At 45.6% G+C, this 24,708-nt stretch overlaps 1 protein-coding gene across 3 annotated transcripts; it reads right to left on the bottom strand.

The window, feature by feature from the left end:
- Positions 1 to 411: 411 nt before the first annotated feature.
- LOC144109903 (uncharacterized) lies at positions 412 to 22,456 on the bottom strand. Of its 3 annotated transcripts, XM_077642671.1 has the most exons (6): positions 22,323 to 22,456; positions 17,250 to 17,466; positions 9,950 to 11,225; positions 7,105 to 7,256; positions 2,221 to 2,434; positions 412 to 997 (listed from the first exon to the last, which is right to left on the bottom strand). In XM_077642671.1, exons 4-6 carry the CDS (start codon positions 7,126 to 7,128, stop codon positions 849 to 851), a joined length of 387 nt encoding a protein of 128 aa, XP_077498797.1. In that variant the 5' UTR covers positions 7,129 to 7,256; positions 9,950 to 11,225; positions 17,250 to 17,466; positions 22,323 to 22,456; the 3' UTR covers positions 412 to 848. The 3 variants fall into 3 exon arrangements, 2 of the variants coding, with proteins under 2 accessions (XP_077498797.1, XP_077498796.1); XR_013309642.1 differs by lacking the exon at positions 7,105 to 7,256; XM_077642670.1 differs by lacking the exons at positions 7,105 to 7,256; positions 9,950 to 11,225; positions 17,250 to 17,466; positions 22,323 to 22,456 and adding an exon at positions 6,360 to 6,488.
- Positions 22,457 to 24,708: the final 2,252 nt, after the last annotated feature.

Here is a 24,708-nt window from a genome sequence, read left to right on the forward strand (position 1 = left end):
TAAGGACAGCGGGGAAAAAATAGATTTTAAGCGAAGGAGGTGCCTGCCAATTGTTATTCAAAACAGGGACGGATTTAAGGGCGCTGCCAGAAAATGTGGCCCTCTCCTCCTCCGAGCAGGAAGCTTTCCATGAGAAAAAATTCCTCATTAGCTTCATTTCTGACTTATATTGTTAAATAAATTCATTAGGAAAATAAGCCCATTCCCACCCCCACCCCCCTCAACGTCTCTACAACGCCTCTACAAAACACACATTGCCTCATAAGATTGCAACGTTTTGACACAAATAAACCTCGAATAGTGGTTGTGAACGTCGTGTTACCACAAAGCCACATTTAGAGGCGGAATACTAGTATGGATATCTTTTATTTCTGACAGCAACAACACGCGGTCGTCTGTGCGAGTGTGCACTTTGGGCTGGTATTAAGTCGTTTATTTCAGCTTTTGTCGTACAAGAACCGTGGGTGACGAAAAAAGCTGTTCGCAATGACCGCGTGACAAGCTTCGTCACCCGTAGAAGTCGGCAGCATTAGCAGAGACAGTTACACATCAGAGTCATTATACATTGTTAGACATTGTTAGAGAAAGAAGAAAAAAAAAGAGGAATGACAGGTAAAAACAGAAAAGGCCATACAATTCCAGACAAAGCGTTTTTGTACTACCTAGACCATTTATTGATGAGCTTGGAAGGTGTCAATAGGCCACGACCTCCGAATGATATCTGAAGAGGAATGCGTTTCAAGCGTGGTGTGGAGGACCTGAGGAGGAGGTGACCGACGTACGTCGAGTGATCGATGTACCGCAGCCACCGCGTCGCTGGCGCATCGATAAATAGGGCCTTATCTTTACTAAAGGCCATTGACGGTATGCTGTGTGTTCTGTTGGGTGGACGTATGTCTACAGACGAAGGTCTTCATGTCGCAGAGCAGTCCAGCTTTGCACACTGCTTTTGGAGGCAGGCCGAGAAAAGCGTAAGAAAAGCATGATTCTCCCACCTCTGCAAATGAGAAAATAATTGATTTATTAAAAGTTCCGTAAAAAAAAACAGTCGTTTATACTTAGTACAAAACCTTTACGAACACAGCGCATACTTGCCTAGAAAAATATATGATCGAAACAAAAGTTGTTAACGCGAATATAGACATCAACGTTAAACAAATTGCCGAGAAGAACGTTCGCTAAGTCAGAAACAATTAAGCCGAGAAGAAATTTGTTAAAAAAACAACGAGATTTGCAGTCAGCATCTTCAGAAATCTTTTGCATGTAAATGTAGATTTTAAATTAAATTACTTGTAGTTGAAATACGCTGCATCTGCGCAAGCAGTTTGGATGTAAGTAGCAGACTTTAGTTGCAACGATCGGAGCAGATCAAGTTCAACCACAAGAGCGTGCGTGTCGCTCAAGAGAACAGTGCAGTGCGTCCGCCAAACCTTGTCTAATACTTGTGCTGTCAGTCAGACTCAGAAATGTTTTATCGCTATTTCATTGTTTTACAATGCACAGATACTAATGGAGGGACATCAGAACAACTCAGCACCGGAATTGTTTGAGGGATCCGTAAACTAAACAACGTGAATACATAACTTATCATTAGGAAACCAAATGAGTAAAAAGCGTAGTCAAGAAAACGAAAAATTATGCTGCTAGACTGGTTTTTAAAATGATGCTCGTTGGTTACCAACTAAGCATGCCCGGATTTAGTGTACGAATCGTTGTCCATCAAAATCTGCGCGGAGTTCAACCTATTTTATTTATTTGAACACAATCAATTACAGCACACCAGCTAATGTAAGTGCTCACGTCAGAGCACACCTAAAGCAAGCTTGGTATAGCGGGTGAAATGCACTGCAACATTTGGTTCCTTTACCACCAAGTTATTCATAAATGTGCACATTATGCTCAGAAATTATAACAGGTTGAGGCCATAACGAAACGCAGCAAAGAGCAAACATAAGCAAATACAATCAAAAAGAGCAAAAATAAAAAAACATGAAGCATATAGAGGGGCGCACACTAAGGTAAAAAAGCAAGCACATTGCAAAGGCGACCACACCTTACAAAAAGAGGACAGGTTATTTGAAGAAACGACATCAGTTTGGATATTCCCAAGATTAAAGTGATCCTTCCAGCATCTTCCAGCTCCCGTTCAACATCGTTATCTATTCTTTACGATTATGTATAAGGCTTCAAAAAACCGCTCCCAAGAATACAGAGGATCACCTAGAGTGCGTATGCAGACTTCGCAGCACCCGCAGACGCTGCCTTCGTTGCTCAGGTACCCTGGACAGTTCTCGGCAGACACCGCCGGACACGTAGCGTTCGCGCAGAAGTTTGGCGGGCAGACGAAGCCATGTGCCGCCTTGAACAGAAATAGCGTCGTCCACAGCCTCAGCATCGTTGCCATGGGGTTGCACTCGCAGTCGGGAACGCCACACTGCGTAGCATGGAATCCGAAATTTCAGTCGAGTGAAAGCATGAAACCGGTGCAATATTTTTGCCTTTGTTATTCCACTGAACTAAGTAACTCACGAAGAACAAGACAAAAATAATAATTAATAAACTCGAGGGGAAACTTAGACTCCGCCTTAAGGGTATGACGCGACAGCGTTAATGTGTTGATGCCCATATGTGCGGAATTTGTAATCCTAGACGTTAAGTTCTTAGATCCCCGACAGCCCTCATACGACACCTGGCACATTGGTGCAGTGGTTAAGCGATGCACCACTGCCCTGGGATAGCAAGTGCTGCCCTCGGTGCCGCTTGTGAGACCCCGGTTTCTCTTCCCAAGCAACCACTCGCGACCAGTCATTAATATAACTGCCACCTGCCCCGGTGGTGAGTTTGCTCACAATCTGGTGAGCTGGTTGCGATGACGCCAAAAGGTCACGTGATCTAGACGGCCCACCCCGGTTCCTGGAGTGGCCAGTTGCTCCTGCCGCTCCGGTTCCGAGGCCTCATACGGTCGACGCTGCTGGCCACGACGCCGGACAATTTTTTTCCGAGATGGCTTTCCAACGCCCTCGTGGTCAAAGGCCACAAGTTTGCCTGCCAAACGCACCCTAAATTTTTGGTGCGCATTGGCAGGCAGCGCCTACGCAGCTGTTTCACTTTTTATATCAAAATTGTACAGTCATAGAAAATATTAGCCGTGGCTTAAACTTTGGTTAGCCCTGGTGAGAAGTGAAATCTTGCTTTGCATGGCTACGTTCACAAACGCCACACACACTGCCGAACGGATTGTCTGCAAAGCGTGGATGAAATACCCGACAGGGCACAGTTGCCACCTGTCACGGTGGGCAGATTGTGATGACGTCAATAGGTCACATGGCCTGCCACGTGACTGCACTGACGCTGCCCTCTTGAAAAACCTAGCGTAGTGAAGCTTTCGCTTCAAAAGCGTCTCTGGACGGCGTGCGCAGTAGACAAAGCCGAAGGCTCTATTATTAGCGGCCGTCTAGAGACACTTGTAAAGGGTCAAAGAAAAAGATTTGGACTTTCCCCTCTTCAAGTGTGGATACCAGACGGCAGCTTAGAAATCGCAGGAGTGCTTTGTGCACCTGTTGTCCCACAATTACAGACCCTCTATATTTGATTAAGGCAGGGCTCATGGCAAGCAGATCCGACAGTGGCAAGTATTTTGTCTCCAGCTGACATCCCGTTCCTGCCCTACTTAATAGCTCGGTAAGGTAGAAACTTGAGTAACGTAGAAATTTGAGCTTGGTTTATATCTCCAAGTTTTACTGCATCCAAAGACAAGGAATGGCGAACAAGGTGGACAAAAATAGCGCTGTGTGTATGCATACACAATGATGTGTGTGTCCATCTCGTTCTCCATCTATCGTCTTTTGATGACCTGCAGCTCGGAAGAAAACTTGACTTTTATCTACCATTCAGGATATTCGCCATTGCTTCCTCTTTTTGTGCGAATAAACAGCATGGTATCAGAGCAACTCTAATTTATTTATTGATACCTGCAGGATAGAACGTTACAGAGGGGAGTGACCGAAGTACTAACTGCTTTACATGCACAATTCTAAATCTACGAGAAATAATGCGTATGGTCTGTAAATACAAAAAAAAATCTAGTTTTGTTAATAACAGTTCTTGTATAATGTAAAAAAGAATGAGAACAATTTCACAATGAAGCGTGTAATCGCGCACTGACATCACATTGTATGCCTGGATCCACTGCTGTGCATAATTTATGTTCGAGCCTTTCCACTGGTTAATGACTTTCCAAAATTTCCTGCCATTAGTAATTAATATATCCGGTAATGCATTAGCAAGAAACTTTCCTTTAAGGACTGTAACAGCAAAAACATAAGCATGATCAACAGAGCTATGTAATGACCAGATAAACTGATTTTGTGATGTCTTGGTTTGACGATATAAACGTTTTATTTTTGCGGTTAGATAGGCGCCTAATATAAGAGTTCCTTCACGGCGCTTTTGGATTGTACGAGATTTTTCGGACTCGTAAAAACCGTCTAGTAAGCTCCTTAACCTTACGCCTGAACAATGTCCAGCTAGCTTCATTTTAGCGTTGCTCAAAACCTTCTGAAGACGCTATTAGAAAGTCGCTCAACTCGCTGCAAAGTAGCTTAAAATTCGCACGATGATATTTCCGGAAATTTGTAATCTTCATAATTGTTTTCTTCGATTGTATAGGGATGGAAAAGCTTAGTACAAGACGATCGCTTAGTGCAAGCTAATATGTTACTTCAGAACATATTTCTGGGTTTGTGTTAGCTAGTATGTTAGTATGTTGACTAAACTAACTGAGTAACAATCTGCGTGAGGTCAAAACATGAAGACAGATCGATGAATGCTCGGCAGGCAGAAGATGCAGACTTGGTAGAGTTTGCAAATATCAGTGAACATCAGTAAAATTGAAGTCGCGGGGCAAACATATAGACGGTGATGGGTAATGCGACGTACCAGTGTTAATGGTATCTGAAGCTCAGAAGCCAAAGTGGCTTGCTCATTTGGAGCGTGATAACTAGCACCCAAAACAATTTGGCGGTGGGCTCAGTTTACGAACGCCCACACGATTCCTATGTAGGACGAACACCGCTTGCAAGGCGTTTCTAGGCGAAACATTCCCCGCATCGAAGTCGCTGTGGACGCTGTTTTGTAACTATATATTGCCTGCCATAGCATCTCATATCCTGTTAACAGTAAAGAACAAAAAGGATTATCACTTATAGATACTAAAGAGCACATGATTTCCGCAAAGCCATCGGCAGCGGAGGAGGCCACGCGAGGGCTGCGGCAAGGGTTTATTTTTTACGACGATGTGGGGTGGAAAATGAGTACAAAAGACAGAAGTTCACGCTGTACCACAGCCGACATTCACCTAGTTACGCGTTTTTACAGCTCTAGCACTGCAACCAGGTGGCCAAGGCCGCGCAACCAATCCGTCTCAACGTGCAAAAATATCGGACAGTGTCTTTAGAAGAAGCACCAATTGCAAGGGCGCAGCGTGCGGTTCAATATATCGAATGGCCGACGAAATTGTAGTTCAATATACAGCGTGGCATTCTATATATACTCTTACACTCATTTCAGAGAATATAACCTATGTCGATATAGCCAATAATTCGAAATATCCGGGTTCTATATATACGGGCTCACCGGTATTCGGTTCCGTATTCGCTGGTGCCAACCATAGCCTCCATTCCGCGGAAAAAGCAACGATAGATACTGCGAATGTTACACTTCAGTAATTTAACCAGCTGTGCAAACGCGATATCCTGTTGATATCGATATCCGTGTTGATACTGCTGAGGAAAGCATCTGCGGCCGATTGAGCAGCCGGCTCATATCCGTAGACTGAGTAAGCAGAAGACGGAACCTGCCTCGGTTCCCACTTTTGCAGACAACGGAACTGTTTGTTCCACCGTTTTCAATAATTTTATGATGGTGATTAGTTCATTTTATCTTCTGCAAAGGCAGCTTGGCCAAAGCCGTCGTGGCTCACTTTTATGGCCTGCAAGGTGGGGGAGACAAAAACACAACCTTTGTCAGCATTTCAAACCAGAGAAGCCGATCGAGCAGTAGTGCAGAGGGAATACAGGAATACAACTGAATACAGGTGGCCATGTGGTGACACTGGGTACCCAACGCCGCACCGCACGCCTACCAGGCTGAAAATGAAGCCCCTAAGTGAAATTAAGCTTTGTTTACCACAAGCGCTTGCCCAACTTGATTAGAAAATGGGAGCAACATATATTTTCTTTTTTTTGCAAGTTTAGGAGGCCTTACGCAGCCGTCCCTAACGTAGTGTATCTCACCGTGGTGCAGGGGTGATAGTGACAGGTCAGCGCGGCCAACAAGTGATTAAAGAATCCATTACTCACGGCTCCCGAAGACTTCGGCTCTTTCTTTAAAAATCCTGGACCAATGGGCTCGTTTCTGGACCTCTCAGCGCGACTCGCATAGCATCCCGAAGGCACCAAAATTGTGCAGGCCATGGAACTTCTTCTCCTTCTTCTTTCATAATATTAAACTGTGCAAGACGCTACTGAACCTCCGCTAATTGGCCCAACAACAAGCCTGGCCACCTGGTTACTTTTGATTGATTGATTGATTGATTGATTGATTGATTGATTGATTGATTGATTGATTGATTGATTGATTGATTGATTGATTGATTGATTGATTGATTTATATTTTTATTTCGTCCATATTATGAGTATGATGGGGTTCAAGCGGCTGCAACCACAACAAATCAACAGTCGTTTCAAAGTTACCCCTTCAATTTTTGGTCCAATCAGTTGTGCAATAAAGTCAATCTATCAATTTCGCCTTGTATTTAGTATCATTCTGTGCATGTTTCAAAACGCTGCGAATAAACAATGAGCATTCGTCTTCTGGTAATCATAGTTACGCGTCCAAAACCGCGTATACATCAACAAATATCAATAGCTGGCTATGTTCGTGGTACGTACGATCAAGAGCTTCGCCTCCTGCCTTCCCTAAAATAAAAGTCGTCTTGCCTAAAACCATGGTTTAGCCGCGGCGAAGGCCTATAATATTTGAGATCAGCCCCGTATATATGTGCAAAGGAGCGGGACTCTTGCCTTACTTACAGCGGGTACTCACTTGCCTTGCAATTGGTACCAACATTAATCCAGCCTGGTGTTCGAATTTTTCTGGGTTAGGTGCTGTCTTCCACCACTTTTATTTCTGTCTTTTTGTTTCTTCACAAAAGGCCCTAAACATGCGGTGAAATCCTAATGCCGATTCTCGGTGATCTGTAAAGCCGGGCAACGGCAAGCATACACCTTAATACCATGCCATGGGGCACAAGGAAAAGGAACGTCTACTTAGAAAACGTTTCCAGTGACTCTGCAAAAAATAGGTGTTGGACCCCACCTCCTGCAGCCCAAACACTTTAGCCAGGACGCTCGCCAGTCACGCTGCTCTCGAGCTATTAAAATTAAATCATCGTCATCGACAACGACATCAGCAGTTTACCCCAACATAGCCCTAATTATGGAGTAATTAGCGTCTAAAATTAAAATCTACCCATTATGCAAGCTAATGCCACCGACATACTCAAAAACCGATATCAAAATATTGTTAACAGCGCAAAATTTCATTAAACTGGTATGTTACTAGTGCCAAGTATCAGCGTATTTTCTGAGCTGCTAGTCCAAGTTGTGTGAAAGACAACCTCACAGGCTTCGAACTTATTCAAGTCCCGGGAAGACTGGAGAAATTTTCATCCTACGAATTTCGTGCTATTCTTCTCGCAAAGTTTCTCAGGCAATGAAGGATGAACACTTTCACTTCGTCTGTCGGGAAGTCGCACATTCGTAACCCCTTTCACTTCATACAGTTTCTTCACAGTTAGGCCGATCCAAAAGTGCTGGCTACTGAGAACACATGGACCTCAAACGTTGCATGCAATCTCCAGGCGGTAATGCGTAAACGGCTTGCAGACGCTATGTCGCGAACTGGAGGCACAGGGTGCTAAAAGCTTAAACGCTGACTTACGTTGAGTGCCACTGTCAAAAAAAAAAAAAGGCAGCTTATGTGGTTTCGCCTACCCTTGACTGCAGCGACAGGCATTGAACTTTATGTTCAATTGTATTCAAGATATTTGCAGTTTTGAACGCTACAATGTATTTGCGTCATCAGTAGAAAACATCAATGTCGAAATTCCACAACAAGAAGTTTTTCTCTTCTTTTCTATTTTCTGCATTGATCTATGTGCGCCTTTTTAATTGTCTGATTGCCGTCGTTCCCGCATGTCGGCCTCTGAAGCTCGATGGCAAAAATACCTGCTTTTTCATCATGGAGCTTTCTATGGCAGTCACCACAACTAACCTATTCAGGTGTAACCACAGAATTGTAAGTAAACGGGGAAGTCTGGCAGTGCACCCTGAGGGTACAGACAGCGTCCCTGCACACCTCAACAACTTGCCTTTCACAGGTGAAACCCTCCGCTGAAAAAAATTATTCGCCCTAACCCGCATATTCAGAAATATAAAAAAGCTCCACCAAGCGCACTGTGGGCTGGTGCAGCTAGACAGGCTGAAAAAAAGAAAACAGACAACAGAAGTTTTCTCCCACCGCTGCTCTTTCTCGGGAGATAAACATACGAGAACGATAGGCATACCACCCGTTTGTTATATGTTTGTGCATGTTAGCTGCACATCTGTGATGTGTCAAGATCACTCAATTCGTATCACTGAGAGAACACCATCAGTCTTTTTCTCGTGTGAAAGCCTTAGCTCGTAACCGTAGTTAAGATAAACCTATTTTGTGTTATTTTTCAGAATATGTATGTGCTTAACATATTTGCAATGACGCTATTGTAGCATCTCACGTCTTTTTGTACATGTGTTTTGAATGTCTGCCATTTCTTTAGTGAATGTCATGTATTTGGACCTTTCACTATCCGAGCTGGCTATGTGTCTAATCTAGTTTTGGTATGTATTGGTTTTATAAAATAAAATGATGACGATGATGATGATGATATGAATGTAACTACGAAATGTTACTGCGTACACGACAGGGAAGTCACTCAAAGGAGTATCACGCTCGCAAGCAGAAACGAAAACCTGCTTGCGAGGTTAATTTCAAAGCAATAGAGCGTCATATGCTGCAACTATATATTTGGTGGGGTTTTTTTTCTTTATTGTAATGTGCGGCAATCACGCAGTACAAGAATCGGTTAACACGGTAGAACTACACCGCCTGTGTGTCGTCCATGCTAAGCTTGAACTGCTTTTAGCACTCATCGTCGGCACATTCAGTCAAGATGAGGCGAAATTACCGTCTCAATAATATCGAGCAGAACAAAATGCTCCTCCGCACTCCACGCAAGAATTCGAGTCAACGCAAGTGCATATGGAGCAGTGGCGAGGTCCTGACAGCTCACACCACTGACTCATCACCGCAGTTACCTTGGATCAAGCAAGAAACACTAGCATTATTTTAGAAAAGGGACACAAAATACCAGCGCTAGTGGTGTGTCGTTCTTCTTATCGTTTTGATGCGTTTCACATAATGGAAGATAAGCCCCATCGAAATCGCCCAGTTTTCCACACTATAACCCATTAGTATCTTCTTTTTCGCCGTGGTCACATACAGAAAATAACTAAAACCCTGAAACACCTAACTTCCTGTTAAGGTTGCAAGTGTACCTACCAAACATGCTGCTTGAGGCGTATTTTCAATACACTTTCAAATCGCGCATTACATTCATCAGGTTCCAAACTGCGCCATGAAAGCGTATCTGCTTGAAAACTTCATAACTGCAAGTGTCACAGCCTCTCTGAGCCTAGGGCATCCCTATAAGCTGCGCAAGCCAAGAAAGGAAAGCACATGATATCGGAAATACTTCAAACATAGCGTACGTTACTGACGGCTTGAACTATGGTTCTCAAACGTCGTACACTGGGGGTTACGCCGCAAACAGACAGGAATTCCAACGTACCTGTTTACAACGCTTTGCGGACGTGACGCCATGCTGGTGGCCAGCCAGGGCTTGGTCGCGGTCTGATTTCCTAGCGAAGCCGGGGGGGGGGGGGGGGGGGGGGGGGGCGTCAACCAGCCTCGCTTCACGCATACAACACGCGCAGCGGAAAAGAGCGCAGCTGCGTGACGACCGACCAGCTGCGGCTCAGCCGAGAGCGGCTTTCTGTGCACTTTATGTTTGTATTCACTGTCAGCGTGCGCGTCAAATGAACGCGGAAGGCCTGAAGAAAAAAAAAACTCGTCACCTCTCTATCTCGAGCAGGCTGTCACTCTCTCTCGCTCTAATCTCTGTGTCGTTGGCACTATGCGTCTATTGATTACCTGGCACAGCAAAAGCGGGCTTCATTCTTTGCGATAAATTTCGCAGCAGAGAGTCACAGTGTCTCCCATTTTTTTTGCAAATAAAAATTCAAGAAATTCTTTGTACAAGTAAAGACGCAGTAGTTTTGGGGTCGATAGAGTATCTGAGAAGTTTTCAAATTGCACAGCGTGTTCATCAGGTTCAAAACTCGCCATGAAAGCATGATTGTTTGTAAGCTTGATTGCTTGAAGCACGATTGCATGATTGTTTGATTACTTGATTGTTTTTGAACTATGGGTTTAAGAAGTGTTGAAACAAGGTAGAGCATGCGACATTCTTACGCGCACAAACTTCTAACATGATAATGAATGCCGTGTTAATAAAAAGTCACATTTTGAGACTGAATTCCATGAATATTCTTTATTTAAAGCAGCAAAAAGACACGCGCGCTCTTTAAGGAAGGTAGCGACGAGCTTTTGTTGAAATGGGGGCATGGAGTCAAACGTTTTTGTACACTTTAGACTGCGTACTGACAGCGTTGGAAGCGATACCCCGTCCGTAACTAATAACTATTATCATTTATATAACCGAAAAAGTGCAGAGTCACGGGCTGACAAAGAAGCAAATGTACGCAGGGTGCTGCTGCTTTGCTCGTCCGTCTCTGTGCGCTGCTCTGATAATGCCACATCAAGTTGCCGTAGCTTCCACTTTATAACTGATGTGTAACGAGGGAGCGAGTTTGATGCGCTAACAACAAGATAGAAGGTACGGACGTTCCATTATCAAAAGTTATTGAAGGCACTCGTTCGTGTGAGCCACTGAGTGAATGGATATCTGCAGACCAAACTCGTGGGGTCGCAGATCAGTCCACGCCTGCACACTGCCCTTCTGGGTATGCCGCGCAAAGCAGAAGACCAGCATGATTGCCCCAAACCTGTAAATAAGAACAAACTCTCGTAAATCAACTATGACATATCCCCTAAATTTCTTACAACCCCAAAATAAACCGTCACCTGCTCTTAGTTGCTAATCTCTCAGAACGCTGCGAGCGTTAGCTTCAAAAGATGTACAGGAGCCTTATTCTATAAGCTGTCCATTTTCCAGTGTTGATATCGCGTCCATTTGATTCTGCGTCAATGCTCACTCATATACGCCCGTGATTTTCAAGCGTCTGTGGAAAGCGTCGACCCGGCTATTAAGTGATGGCTACCGGACCTCACCACTGCCTGCCATTCTCTACGATATGCAGCCAATGGTGACATGCATCGCAGCGCTCTGTCAACAGCAGGTACTAGACCTAACCATTGTCATTGGCTACATATATGTCAGTCAATGGCAGCCAATATGCAGCCAATGGGGAGGTGCAGTCGCCATCATCCAATAGCCTGGTCGACGCTTTCAACAAACGCTTTAAATCCGCAGGTATACGTGAGTGACCAATGACAGAGAAGCAAATGGAAGCGAAATGGACAATGTAAAATGGATCAACTACAGAATGTGGCCCCAGAAAATATAAGAAGCTTGTTAGCGCAAACACTGCACACACACGCGAACAATGCTGTTACGTACGAGACGGGACTTCGCCACATCAGAACCTTACAATTCCGCTTATAAACCCTTTCAAGCGCCGCTTGAGAAATGAGAATTTTTCGGACAAAAAGTGCAAGCAGACCTCAAGAAAGCCAATTCATTACTTTTCAAACGCACAAACACAACGGGTTATCTTTTGCACACATGTACAAAATTTCATACAAAATGTTGAAATGGTCAGAAACAGTAACATCGAAACGCAGATTTGTTGAATAAACGCCTGAGGTATCGTAAAATGATATGTTTTTCAAAGTGTACCATGGCGCTAAAAAGTCAGAAACCCAAATTGATATTTCTGCCTGCTTAAAAATGAAATCCTCCGTGCTACCAAGCTCACTGTTTTCAGAAATATTCGCTGGTCTGCATAAAAAAGCGGCCTATTCGCGATATGCTGGCAGCTAAACTAGGCTTAAACATGCAAAACAGTATTAGGCACAGCATATGTTCAACAAAACGTGCAAGTGTGCTATGTACACAGCTCTGCTAAAGCACGCTTCCCCAGAAATAAAACTATGGAGCACTCAAGCACGGCACTTTCGCAGTATTCGTCCAACGCACCAAATTCGGAGCCTAAAACCAACTGCATTAAACTCTCTGTATGCAGCAAGCTGAATTCCACCTATATACGGCACTGCTCCTAGTTGGCTGCCTCACCCGCCGCGGTGGTTCAGTGGTTATGGCGCTCGTCTACTGAGCCGGAGTATCCGGGTTAGAACCCGTGCGCGGTGGCCGATGGAGGCGTCCATGTGCTGTGTGATGTCAGTGCACCGCTAAACATCCCCAAGAGGTCGAAATTGTTCCGGAGACTTCCACTACGGCACCTCTTTATTCCTTTCTTCTTTCGCTTCCATCTTCCTCCCTTCCCTTGCAGTGTGGTTCGGGTGTCCGCCGAGATATCTGAGACAGTTACTGCACCATTTCCTTTAATCAAAACCAATTTCAATTTCCTGGCTTCTTACTCTTAGAAATGCACACCTGATCCAGACGAAGCTCTTCCACGCGAGGTAGGCACTTCCTCCTGAACTAGCTACGATCACCAAAGACGTGCACAGCTCGTTACTAACCGTAGCGATGTGGGCGTCGTCCCTGTGCGTATTTTCGCGGAACGTATTTCAGGATGAATGAAGCACTTGCGTTGCTGTTTTTCTGTTGACAATAGTCATCGCTTGCACTCTAACCAGGCGATACACAGTGTCAGAAGCGGTGCAGTGCCCCTTATGTTCGCCAAGCCCTGACGGATCCGTCAAGAGAGCGCTGCATTCCCGCTAGCGACAAGTCAGTGAGGCCATCTGCTCAAGCCACCATGTCGGACGAAGACGTGAGGATAGCGCCACATTTCAGCGACGTAGAAATTCATTCGCCAGAGCAGTTGTACTTTCTGGACCCCAGCACTTCGAAGGTTAGGCTAGCCTCGGTTATGTTAGGTTAGGTTAGATTAGGTTACGGTGGATTAAGTTTGGAGTTTCGGTTAGGAGACTATCGCCAAATTTCTGGCCTCAGCCAAGCGCCGAGCGAGGTTCCAGTAAGGATCTGCCAACTAGCTCGCCGCGTCTTGGACACCCTGGCGCTACCTGCACAAGGTTGCAACTCGCTAGGTGTTGCGAACAAAAGGCTGACAACCTCTTCATCCACCCGCCCAACGAAGTCTACGAAAGTGTCCACTTTCAGCACCACGTGCAAGACGAAAACGAGCGTACTGACGACTTTTACGCGGCGTTGTGCACATTCGTCAAAATGTGCGACTACGGCTCTGCGGATGTTAAAGAACGTCTTCTTGTCCGAGGCAGACAAGTCTTTGGTCTTCCTGACACAAATACTGTGTACACGCTGTGCTGCATTAAGCCTTTGCTTGAAAAAGCCGAGCTTCAGGCTCGTATTCGGAAACACGTCATGAAAGCCCGTGCAGCGGATTTGCAAATAGGGCTGAATCCTGCCGAAGTAGTCTTCGAAAGCAAGGTCTGAAAACTCCACTTGAACAAGCTACAACACACTTGAGGCTCATGAAATGGCAGTAGAGAGGCGCAGTCAAGTCCCCAGTTATGCATAAGCGACGCTTCAATAACTTGCAGGTACTGATCCTCGCGCAAAGTGTCCATCGAGACGCGCGATGCTCCGGTGGTGCGAAAAGACTGCAACTTATAAATATTCTACGAGAAGGACATCTGTTTTGTCGAGCTTCATGCAGTCGCATCTAGCCGTACTCGGGCCACATTTGTTTGAGTGGGCAGCGGATGCGATGCGAACTCCAATCGAGTATCAAGGTCGGAGGGGTCTATCGAGTCCAGCCAATTTCCCGCCGTCCTGAAAAAGCTTCAGAAGCGATTAGGTGAGCTCACGGGCCCCGGCGCCAAACTTTTGAATATTATGAATAACTCTCGAGCCTTTTCGCCGTTTAAGGGCAAATCTACTTCACAAATGTATATGTCACGCCTTAACAAGACCTCCCTCTTCTTAGCTACCCTGCGAATCAAGCTCTCGGCGTCATAAAGAAGTCGGACAGCGAGTCGGCACCGATGCCACATCTCAAAGAAAAGCAGTCCGACGGTCTTAGTGAGCTGACGAAAGTGCGCCTGACTCGTTTTTGACCAGGAGCTAAAGCGTTTTCTCTCAGTTTACCGAGAAGTGTTCCAATTCTGCCGCACAACGTCTTTCCAGGCGAGCTGAAAAACCAAAAGTCCGAAACAGTTTTTCGCAATGTAGAAAGTCCCACTGACTCGTGAGGCAATGGCTGTCGTCCCGAAATTCAGAGGAGGTTCCAGTATATCTCCATAGACCTCACTCGCCTCAGTGATACTGTGCAGAGTGAGCGTCGCATTCTACCTGTGGTTGAACACATCCTCGGGCATCTGTGGTCGGCAAAAGTTTTTCACAGCTCGACGCCACAGCTATCTTTCACAATGTGAGGATCGCCGATGGGACAGCTGTGCTTCTGAACACTTCCTTTCAGCGTCTTCTTGCGCCGAAAGCCGCAACATTGTATATCTGGAGGGAGTAGTTAGTATTATCCACGATATTCTCGTATTCAGGTCATCAGAAAAAAGCACGACTAGCACCCCCGTCTTGTGCTGCAACGTGTAGATGAAGCAGGCATCCAAATTACCTAGAGGGAATGCGCTTCCCTTCCCATCCGCTGTATACCTTCTTGCAGTTGTATTCAGCACACAAGAAATAACCCCTGATTCCGAATAAAATGGAGACCCTACTGCAGTTTCAATGATCTCGGGCGTCAGCACTGTATGAATTAAGGCTGCTGCAAATGGCAAACCATGTAGGTCATTTTCAATCTCACTGATGCCACAGAGCCCGACCGAGTTGTTCTCTAAAACAAGAACGCGTGGTTCTGCTTACAGAGCCAGCAGGCTCCTTTCGAAATTTTGAATAGTACACTCAGCTCTAGCGCTTGCGTGGTCAAGTATGACCCCTCTTCTCTGGGAATCCTTTCAGCCGATGCAAGTTCCTAAGACATAGATGCAGCCTTGCTGCGGGACGAGTCCCGCTCTCGTGAGCGGCAGGCAGTGGCCAATCCGTCGAGGTCTCTCATGCTGCCTCAGAAACCGGATGCAGGAACAGAAAGAAGTTTTTGTTGTGACATCGGCCGTAATGCGGTTCGATCAGTTCGTGAGAGGCATCGAGTACAAAGTTGAAACAAATCACCGTCCTCTCGTTCCTCTCCCATGGAGACAGCTGAGCTCGACATGATACCGTCTGGAATTCAGTGACGACGGATCCGTATCATGAGGTAGCAGTTGAAAGCCGTCTGCTTCGCCAGGCAAACTAGTAACGAAAGGACTGCTCTCTCCAAAGTACCAGTCGAGTAACTGATTCAAGAGCACTATACAATGTAGCCAGATACCGTTCAGGTCGTCAACGACGCATATGTGCAGAAACTCGTCTCGCCTCACCAGCCGGAAGCACTAGGAAAGCCCCAAACAGTCATTGCGTCTTTTTACGCTGCATCGCTTCTGTCAGATAGGATGGCCACAGAATGTCTCCGAGCGTCAGGTAAACCTAAAAGAATACTGGAATGAATAAGGCAGCACCACTATAGTCGCTGACTGCCTATCTATCTCAACAGCGCTCGAAAGGTCGACGAATTGCCTTCTGAGCCGATATCTTTCGTTTTACCTCCATTTAAATCCTTATTTTGCGCTAAAACAATTAGCAAATGCAAGAAATTTCTAAAGTGTGTATTGGGTAGCCCGAACCTGGAAATGTTTGTTGTGCATTTGAGTGCCCTATGTGTGTGATATTCATATTCTATGTATGATGTGTAAGTCATGGTACGAAATTTGTGCATGATGTCTTTGCTTATTATGCTTTGTTTATTTGTTATTTTGTGTTCATCCCTGCTTAGAGTCAAGCGACTCCGCAGCATCTATAAATAAACAAATAAATGCATGTAAAGAGTTCGTCTTCAGTGGCCACTCGGATAGTGTGGCGTTTACTCAAAACGTAGTGGCGGATTTCCTACCAAATTCAACTATTTATGAACCTGTTGCACCACTCATACCAAACGTAAACCTGTTGCAAATGGCCCCTTTCGAACGACAACAACATTTTTACTAGACGAGACATGAGTATCTCCTTATACGGCAGAATACCAGCATTTAGCATTACAATTTTGTGTTCCTTCATGCCACTCACGGCAACGCCAAGTATTCGTGACGCTCTTACCCAGTAGACAACTACATAAACATCTTTACTTGCGCCATTCCGGGTTCATAGCATCGAGCCTCAGTGAGTCATGCGGTGAGGTTAAATCCCTAGGCCACTATATTCTTACCTGCCAGCCCTTTGTATAGTTAGTAGATTTTATTTGTAAATTCCCCTCGCACTACTAGGCTCTAATTTTCTGCTTCAGTTCTCACCAGGAGGTTGGCTCGAAACGCAGTGTGCAAGTTTCTCTATTCATACTTTATTGCAACCAGGAGATTTCCTTCTTAAACTCAAAGTTTCTTTCGAAATTATCTTTTCTTTTCCCAATTTTTTTTATCATGCTTCAGTATATATAACAAAATTAGTGCAATCCTCCCCAGGTTCCTCAGCCATCTCTCCAGTGCCGTCAGACCTAACTAAGCACAACTATTCCAACTCTTGTTTTGGTCAGCGCAAACCTTGGCCAATCCCCCACTGTAACTATGCGTCATTTCAACAGAGGTCGACAACTCTCCGAGTTTTCGCGCGAATTGGGTGCTGCCGCCACTGCTCCGTCGACCACCACGTTGACGCAAGAGATTGAATCTAGTAGCGGTCTTGTTCTTGACGACATCCAGAACTTAAAAAAAGTCTATCTTTAAACATCAGCCCAAGCCTCACAGGGGCAACTGGAATATGTTTTCAGACGCGTTTAACATTAAAACAGGGTCACCTAAAGTGCGTATGCAGACTCTGCAGCACCCGCAGACGCTGCCTTCGTAGCTCAGGTAGCCGCGGCAGTTCCTGGCCGACACATGTCGACACCGGACCCTCGCGCAGAAGTCTCGTGGGCAAACGAAGCCATGCGACATCTCCAGCACGAACAACGCCACCCACAGCGTCAACATCGTAGTCATATATAGATTACGCACGGAGTAGGGCATGTCGCACTGCGTAGCGGGGAGACAAAAATTGAGTTCGAATGAGAGCATAGCAGTATTTCAGCATTTGTTTAAAAAAACAGTGGTGAAAACGAACTCAAAAGCAAAATCCTCGCAAACTGCACAAAAATCCAACAATTCACTATCACCATCACATCCATATCTACGGGCCAGGGTGAACTTTGGAACGCAGGGGCGTAGAGAGACACATTGAAACATGAAACACAGCGCTGACTAACAACTTTAATGGAAGAAGAGCGGAACGGACGGAAATCGATTTTCTCATGAAATTATTACACAGTGACGAAAGATGTTACGCCCTTGTTTCTACACATAATTGAAACAAATTTCATATTTGCCAACTGATTAACGTTCGCCGCTCTCTGATAGAATGTGCGTCTTTGTCCTCAGCCTTGCAGTTTAATACACCTCTCCTGGCCTACGTCACGGATGACGTTTGGAAGGAAGAGCGAAGGGCGTGGCTTGGAGTGGTCGGCAAAACATTCCGCTTCTGGCGGCGTGGTGCAGTGGATTTGGTCTCGTGTAGTGACAATTTTCTATGTTCTTCTCAAAGCCATAGGGTTTTTTCGCGGTGCAATGGGCTAGTGGATCGAAAAAATACCAACCGCATATATGCCTTCCGCTTTCGGAATAGCGAAAACCGGTGAAAAATGTGTTTCGGAGCCGTGCAAAGAGCAGATGCGACCGACGTCAAGCGCTGTCAGGATCTGCGGCGTCCACTTGGTTTTAAGCAGATGCACCCGGTTTCTCGTGCGGCCATGTACTTTTGTGTGAAGACTCAAGCACTTAGTTTGGTTTATTATGATCCCGGACGATTCGCACTGAAATCATGACCGATCGAGCGATGAAATGCCCGGATGGCATGTCACCGCTGAAAGCATTCAAAGAGCTTCTAGATCAGCATTTGTAGTTAATCCTTTGCGGAAGATCACGTTCAAGCAGGTATAGTTTCTTTTACGGGACGGCTCACAGGGGTACGCCAGCGCCTTGGCCGCTCAAGTACAGCCACATTCCAACCGGGAATCGTAACATACTGCGCTCGATCAAGCGCTGTCGTATCCGACTTGAAAACTGGTTTTGCTCGCGTGATTTAACTGCGCTTTCCCAATACTTCGCGCTCTGCATGAATGTCATGCAATATTGTACAAATTTCGCTTAATAGCGCCGCTATTTTGCGTACAGCTGTTTCTAGCGATGCGCACCGCATTGGTTGTCCCGCACTGCACGTACTCTGGAAGGTATACGTTCTAGCAATGATATCATGTGTTTGTTATTCATAACGTAATCCAAAAGAGACACCCTAGACATGTCCGCACTTGAGAGAAAAAAAGGTTATGGGAGCACTTTGCCAATCTAAAGTGCGGCCAGGCGAAAGCCTTGGTATGGGAACCTGCCAAGCGATTCTAGCTTGGCAGGTTCCCATACCAGTGGCACTCCCAAGGGCTACTACCTTGCAACACTTTCGATCTAGACTACCTTCTTGTCGATTGCGGGCTGCTTTCTCTGGCCTTCTTCTTTTTTTCTTCTCTGGCTTCTGACTTCTCTGGGGGTGGCGCTCAGGTGGCACCACTAGCGCGCGTGCCGTTACCATGACGACCTCTTGTGTGCGTCACCCTCTCCCATCGCTATATCGACGTCCGCGCTATATCGACGCATTTTGTTTTCATTGTTTTTTCTCTATAATTGGCTATAATTAATTAACTATTAACTCTACAGCCATCAAACTTGGCGTGCGGGTTATATTTTGTCCCCTCTATCTGATGCTGCCATTCGTGTTTTGCTACGTGATTAGTTGCCGCGTTATTCAGGGAAGAGAGCGTTACACAGGACGCGCGAGTATGAGCCACTAAAGGCTTTCGCCTCAAAATCAGCCAGCCGAGCACGGCGCACGTCCGTACCCTGCTTTCTTCCCTCATGAGGGCCCACGTGCGCTCCGTAAGCGTCTGAAGTCGCTTCTTTGAAGGGCGTTTAGGATGCGGTCACCGGGGCTGAAGTCAAATAACCTTCTTGTCAGCATGCTCTTCAGTTGCGAGATCCTATAGCGGCTCATAGGATTTCAGTGTCTGTGGACAGCACAGGCCAGGCTTGTTCTGACCATAGGCACGTGCACGAAAAAAAATGGTAGTGGCTTAGCTCCGCTATGCCAGGATATACGTAACGAGAGGTACATTTCTCTGGCTAAGGTTGTTGTGGTCACTGTATGTTTAGCACTGAGAGACCTTGGGCTCCATTTCGACGGCTAAGCGCCGCCTATTACGCTCACAGTCCGGCATCTCAATTTGGCAAGCCGTTCCTCTCTCTGTTCGGGAGTCTCCGCTGCTCTAATCGACTTCTGATGCTCATTCTCTCTTTGTTGAGTAGTCAAGTGTAAGGTGACAACGTCAGGGTCGAAAGGGTTAATCTTCAATAAAGGCCGAGTTTGGGCGAGTTGGTTTACCATGCTGAACGTAAAAGCGCAAAAAACAAGGACGAGAATAAGACACACAACACGAGCGCTCACTTCCAACTGATCTTTATTACATGCAAGAAACAGATTTTTATACTCTTGATAATGCCTGCAAGGCATTACTACAGAGTAGTGAAAGATAGATGAGTCATCGAGCGTCACACTTGAATGGTAAAAGATAGGACATCTCTTTTTGGGAGAGCAGAATTGACGGAGCACTTACTTATTCTCGTCATCGTTTTTTGCGCTTTTACGTTCAGCACGGTTAATCTTCTCGCGTCTATACCGCCGTTTAGCGGCGGCTGGACTCTCCTTCTCTGCATGCATGTCAAACGTTGTGATACAGCCGCCCATTACGTCTCCGCCTTTTACGCAATGCTGCGCATGCGATGCGCAGTTCGGGTCATAGAGCGGCTCGCGGCGAAGCGGCGACGAAGCGCGCGGCGCACTTCGTTCCGACGGTGGAGCGGGCTGGCGGCCGCGGCGCAGCGCACGCCGCGCCTCCTGCTCCTCTCTGGTTGCCATGGTAACGGCGCATGCGCAGAACTGGCCTCCCCAGCCACCGTGAAATGCTCGACTGGTAGCCCAGTGTAGCTCTCGCTACAATATCTCCGAAGTGCATATTTGCCGAACACTTATATTCATTTCTTCGAATTGTCAGTCGCTAATGGGTCCGGGTGGTGGTGCGCCGCATACTTTGGCTTCATTTAAACATAGTTAACGCACAATTTCAGGCAGAAAATAGACGTCGTCGGGCAGCTGGCGAAGCTCCACAGAGAAGGCAGACTAGACCGAAAAGGCCGCTTTTGCCAACCAAGCCTGGTTTGTTCGGCGCCACCCCTCGCCCACTTGGTCCCCTGACGTCACAATGTTTGAAAACAGGGTAGGTCCATTCGTCCCCAAAGTAAGTTTGTAGTGTCATTCCACCAGCAAGTCGGAATTTACGACGATGCTGCCCATGAACATTAATGCTAGCTCTCCCCGCACAACCCTCTGACTGCCTTCGGTAAACGTCTGAAAATTAATAGCGGAGAAATTTGCACCCTCTCTAACACCCTTCCTGGTAGGTAATATTTCATAGTTCTTGTGCAGGACTATGGCTGATATGCATAGGCTCCACACACTGGACGATTTTCAAAATGTTTCAAAACCGACAAAAGTAGGAGAGGAGTTAAAAACACTGCAATGAGAACGCAGTTTTCCAGATCGGTCAGGGAAGCTAACTGGTTTTGAGTAGGGATAACAGGAAGTAAAAGGAACTGTTTATTAATGAACAAATGCTTTCCAGTCAGACAATATTGTTGGATTTCGCAAAGGTCTTGTAATCAAAGACTCGCAATGGCCCATTTTGGCAATAACTGCGTCGAAAAGCGCTAAGAATTTGAGATGGCGATGGGTTATAGTAGGATAATAATGTTTGAGAGCATATTTTATTCTTCCCAGTATTACTAAACCTTGATGAAGAAAGTGCAGCAAAATATTCAAGTTTACAGTATGGGACAAAACTCTCTGGGCTTTGGGGTCCGCAAACAAATTAGGCCTAATTTAACCCTCCGGCTGCAGTCCACACTTGTGCACATTAAAGTCAAAACCTTGTTCTTTCACCTCCACTGGTGTGGTCTCCACATTTGAGTTGTGGGCTCTGTCTGCGCAGCACGTGGTCCAGAAACTTTTGCCCCGAATTTACCTATCGTACCCGTCGAATGTCGAAGTGGGCGCGTCTATGAAGACTAAATAATGTCCCACACCAGGTTTCAAGTTAAGGCGGGAAATATGCCTAAGAAGCGCACAGCTTGATACTCATTTTTTGGACACCTTCAAGTTACCTAGGTGCCCATCAACACGGCTTCACTACAGGTTAACTACTTGGAAGCACCATACTTCTGAGCGTCACATATTCAGTGAGGCTCAAGTCCAGCTTTGTGGGACAAAAATTTTGAAAATTGAAAAATTTTAAGACACCGCATGGAAATATTGCAGGTAATGGTCCGTTATTGTGATGTGTAGCAAAAGCTTTATATTAAAGCGTGTCCATCGATCGCACCGAACATTCAAGACTGCCATAGAAAATCAATGAGGAAAGCTTTTGACAATAGTAAAAACGTGAACAGAGAAAAATATATAAGATTGCCGTCGGGTGATCGACGGGCATATTGATTGTTGTGGTGAAATATTACATAATATGAAAAAATTGCGTTCTCAAACGGTTTTCCGCTCTAAAATGTTTTTGTTTTGCCCAGAATTTCTGTGTATGCAAATGCTCATCGTATCTAAAATAGTTAAAATAAAGACAAGACAACGCACGCGTCGAACTTATGCCTCCATTCTAAGCGTTTTTGTTTCGTCATAGCTGGTGCACAGGAGTGGACGCTGCAGACGTGGAGGAATTTCAACTTACCTCTTTGCAACGTTCAGCGCAAGTGACGCCATGCTAGGGCTTTGTCCACAGCCGATTTTCTCGACAATCGGAGCCGCGAGGGGGCGTCAACCAGTGTGGCTCGCACACAACACGCGCACATATCCAGAACGCAGCTGCCCGACGGCAGAGCTGCCTTCTGCGTGTTTTATTTTTGGTTTCAATGTCATTGTGAACACCTGAAGGACGCCAAGGGTGTACGGAGAACAAAAGCTCTGCGTATCTATCTGTACAGCTAGCTCTAGCTTTTGTATCGTTATATTGTATATGCGGACTTGTTTTTTTTTTCGTGACCGTTTGGGCACATCCAAATACCTCTGGCTGTTTCATTGACCTCGCACTTGTGGTGGATACGAAAGCCTATCATTTCCTGCAACTTAAAGAAGCGCCTCTCATGTCCAACGTTCTCGGGCAAAAATTTTTCAAATCAGTAAAATGTAAGACACTGTTATGAAAATATTGAAGGTGATTATTCATTCTCCTGATATGTAGCAAATCTTTCTTTTAAAGTGTTTCCATCGATCGCATCTAACCGTTAAGACTGTAATAGAAAACCTATGGGGAACGCTTTTGACGATAGCAAAAACGTGAATAGAAAAAAAATGCAACACTGCCGCCGGGTGGTCTGAGGATATATTGATTGTTACAATAAAATCTTGCATTATATGAAAAAAAATTGCTTTAATAAACGGTTTACCGCTCACAAATGCTTTCGTCCAGAATCGACCACCTGGGGATCTTTAACGTGCACTGACATCGCACAGCACGCTAAGGCGCCCGTGTGCTGTGCGATGTCAGTGCACGTTAAAGATACCCAGGTGGTCGAAATTATTCCGGAGCCCTCCACTACGGCACCTCTTCTTCCTTTCTTCTTTCACTCCCTCCTTTATTCCTTCCCTTACGGCGCGGTTCAGGTGTCCAACGATATATGAGACAGATACTGCGCCATTTCCTTTCCCGCAGAACCAATTATTATTATTATTAGAATTGTTTGGTATGAAACATACATAAAATGAAATGTGAGGCTGTATTCTGTAACGTTTTGTTTCCTTTCTCCTTTTTTTGTATATTGTTATTCGTGTCTTCTGTTACGGCGGGGTGGGAGGTGAGACAGTTAATGCGTATTTCCTTTATTCAAAACCAATTTTCTTTCAAACTTTCGTCTGCTATGGCTTACGTCACCGAGAAGCCAGGAGCAATCGGGAACTCGAAACTAAACTATACAAAATTCTGCCGCTGGGGTCTGTTTCGCGAATGCAGTTCTCTACATAATTCTTCTTACCTATCAATTCTTCATTCGTAGACTATCACCGCACCAGTTTTCCTCACCATACTGCATTACAGTCGGATACAACTCAAGAACGAAGCGGCAAGTGCCCCCTCAAAAGACGAGCTCCATCCAATGGCGTCGGCCGACCTTCGTGATGTTGCTGTTAATCTGCGGTTAATCCCTTGTCACGCTAGCTCAATCCGTGTTTAATGCCTAGTCACGCTAGCGTTGCACTTGACATGATTCGCATTTTCAATGAGCTGGCCGCAGTGAACGATTTCAGCGGCTTCTGTGGGGTACTTTTGTGGATTTGTAGGTTTGCACCAACAAAAAGGGAAAAAAAATTCACGTGCCGCATTCGCACTCAGGAATTTCTCGTTGGAAGCGAGTGCGCAATCTCATAGCCAGACGACTGCTTATTTTTTTATTTACAGCCTGTCTTTGGCAAAAAATCAACCAGAACAACAATCAGAATAAAATAAAACACACTATATACATTGAATAGACAACGTACACATTACGGCTTCGAAAACAAACAGCCGAAGACTGGCTCCGTCCAACTAAAATTCACACATCATCAAAAGCGGTTCTTCTCTTGAGAGGCACTGAGGAGGTTCCGAGGCCGATTTTTGCACTGTGACAAGCAAATCCATGCAGTCTTGGAAATAAATCCTAGCGGTCTGGCGTCTAGCCGGTCTGGCATTATAGGATCAAATGGCACCCCATCCTCATTGCCAGTGCTTGAATAACAAATCTCCTGCGCGTCAAGTGGTAGCTCCTTATTGTTCTTTATAATACATCGCAAAAAAGACCCTTCCCAGCAATGCAAAATAAACATGTTAAACTGTTTCTGACTGTTTACAAATTAAGCAGTTCGTCCCCCAGAGTAAAAAGAAATTCTTTCCCTCTAAAAACTTCTAGCTGGTAGCGTCCCGGTGTGTGATTTAAAAAAAAAAAAGGTCTTTACTCCTGGCGGCACCTATAGTTCCGTGCTACTTGATGTATTGATGTCAACATAGTCTGTGCGGCAACCCAGCAGCGGTGGCGTCATCCGTGACGTCACCCTAACGTCCGTGACTTATACAAACTCCTCCTCCG

The sequence above is a fragment of the Amblyomma americanum genome, chromosome 11 (assembly GCF_052857255.1).
Source record: "Amblyomma americanum isolate KBUSLIRL-KWMA chromosome 11, ASM5285725v1, whole genome shotgun sequence".
In the NCBI taxonomy this organism is placed as follows: domain Eukaryota; kingdom Metazoa; phylum Arthropoda; class Arachnida; order Ixodida; family Ixodidae; genus Amblyomma; species Amblyomma americanum.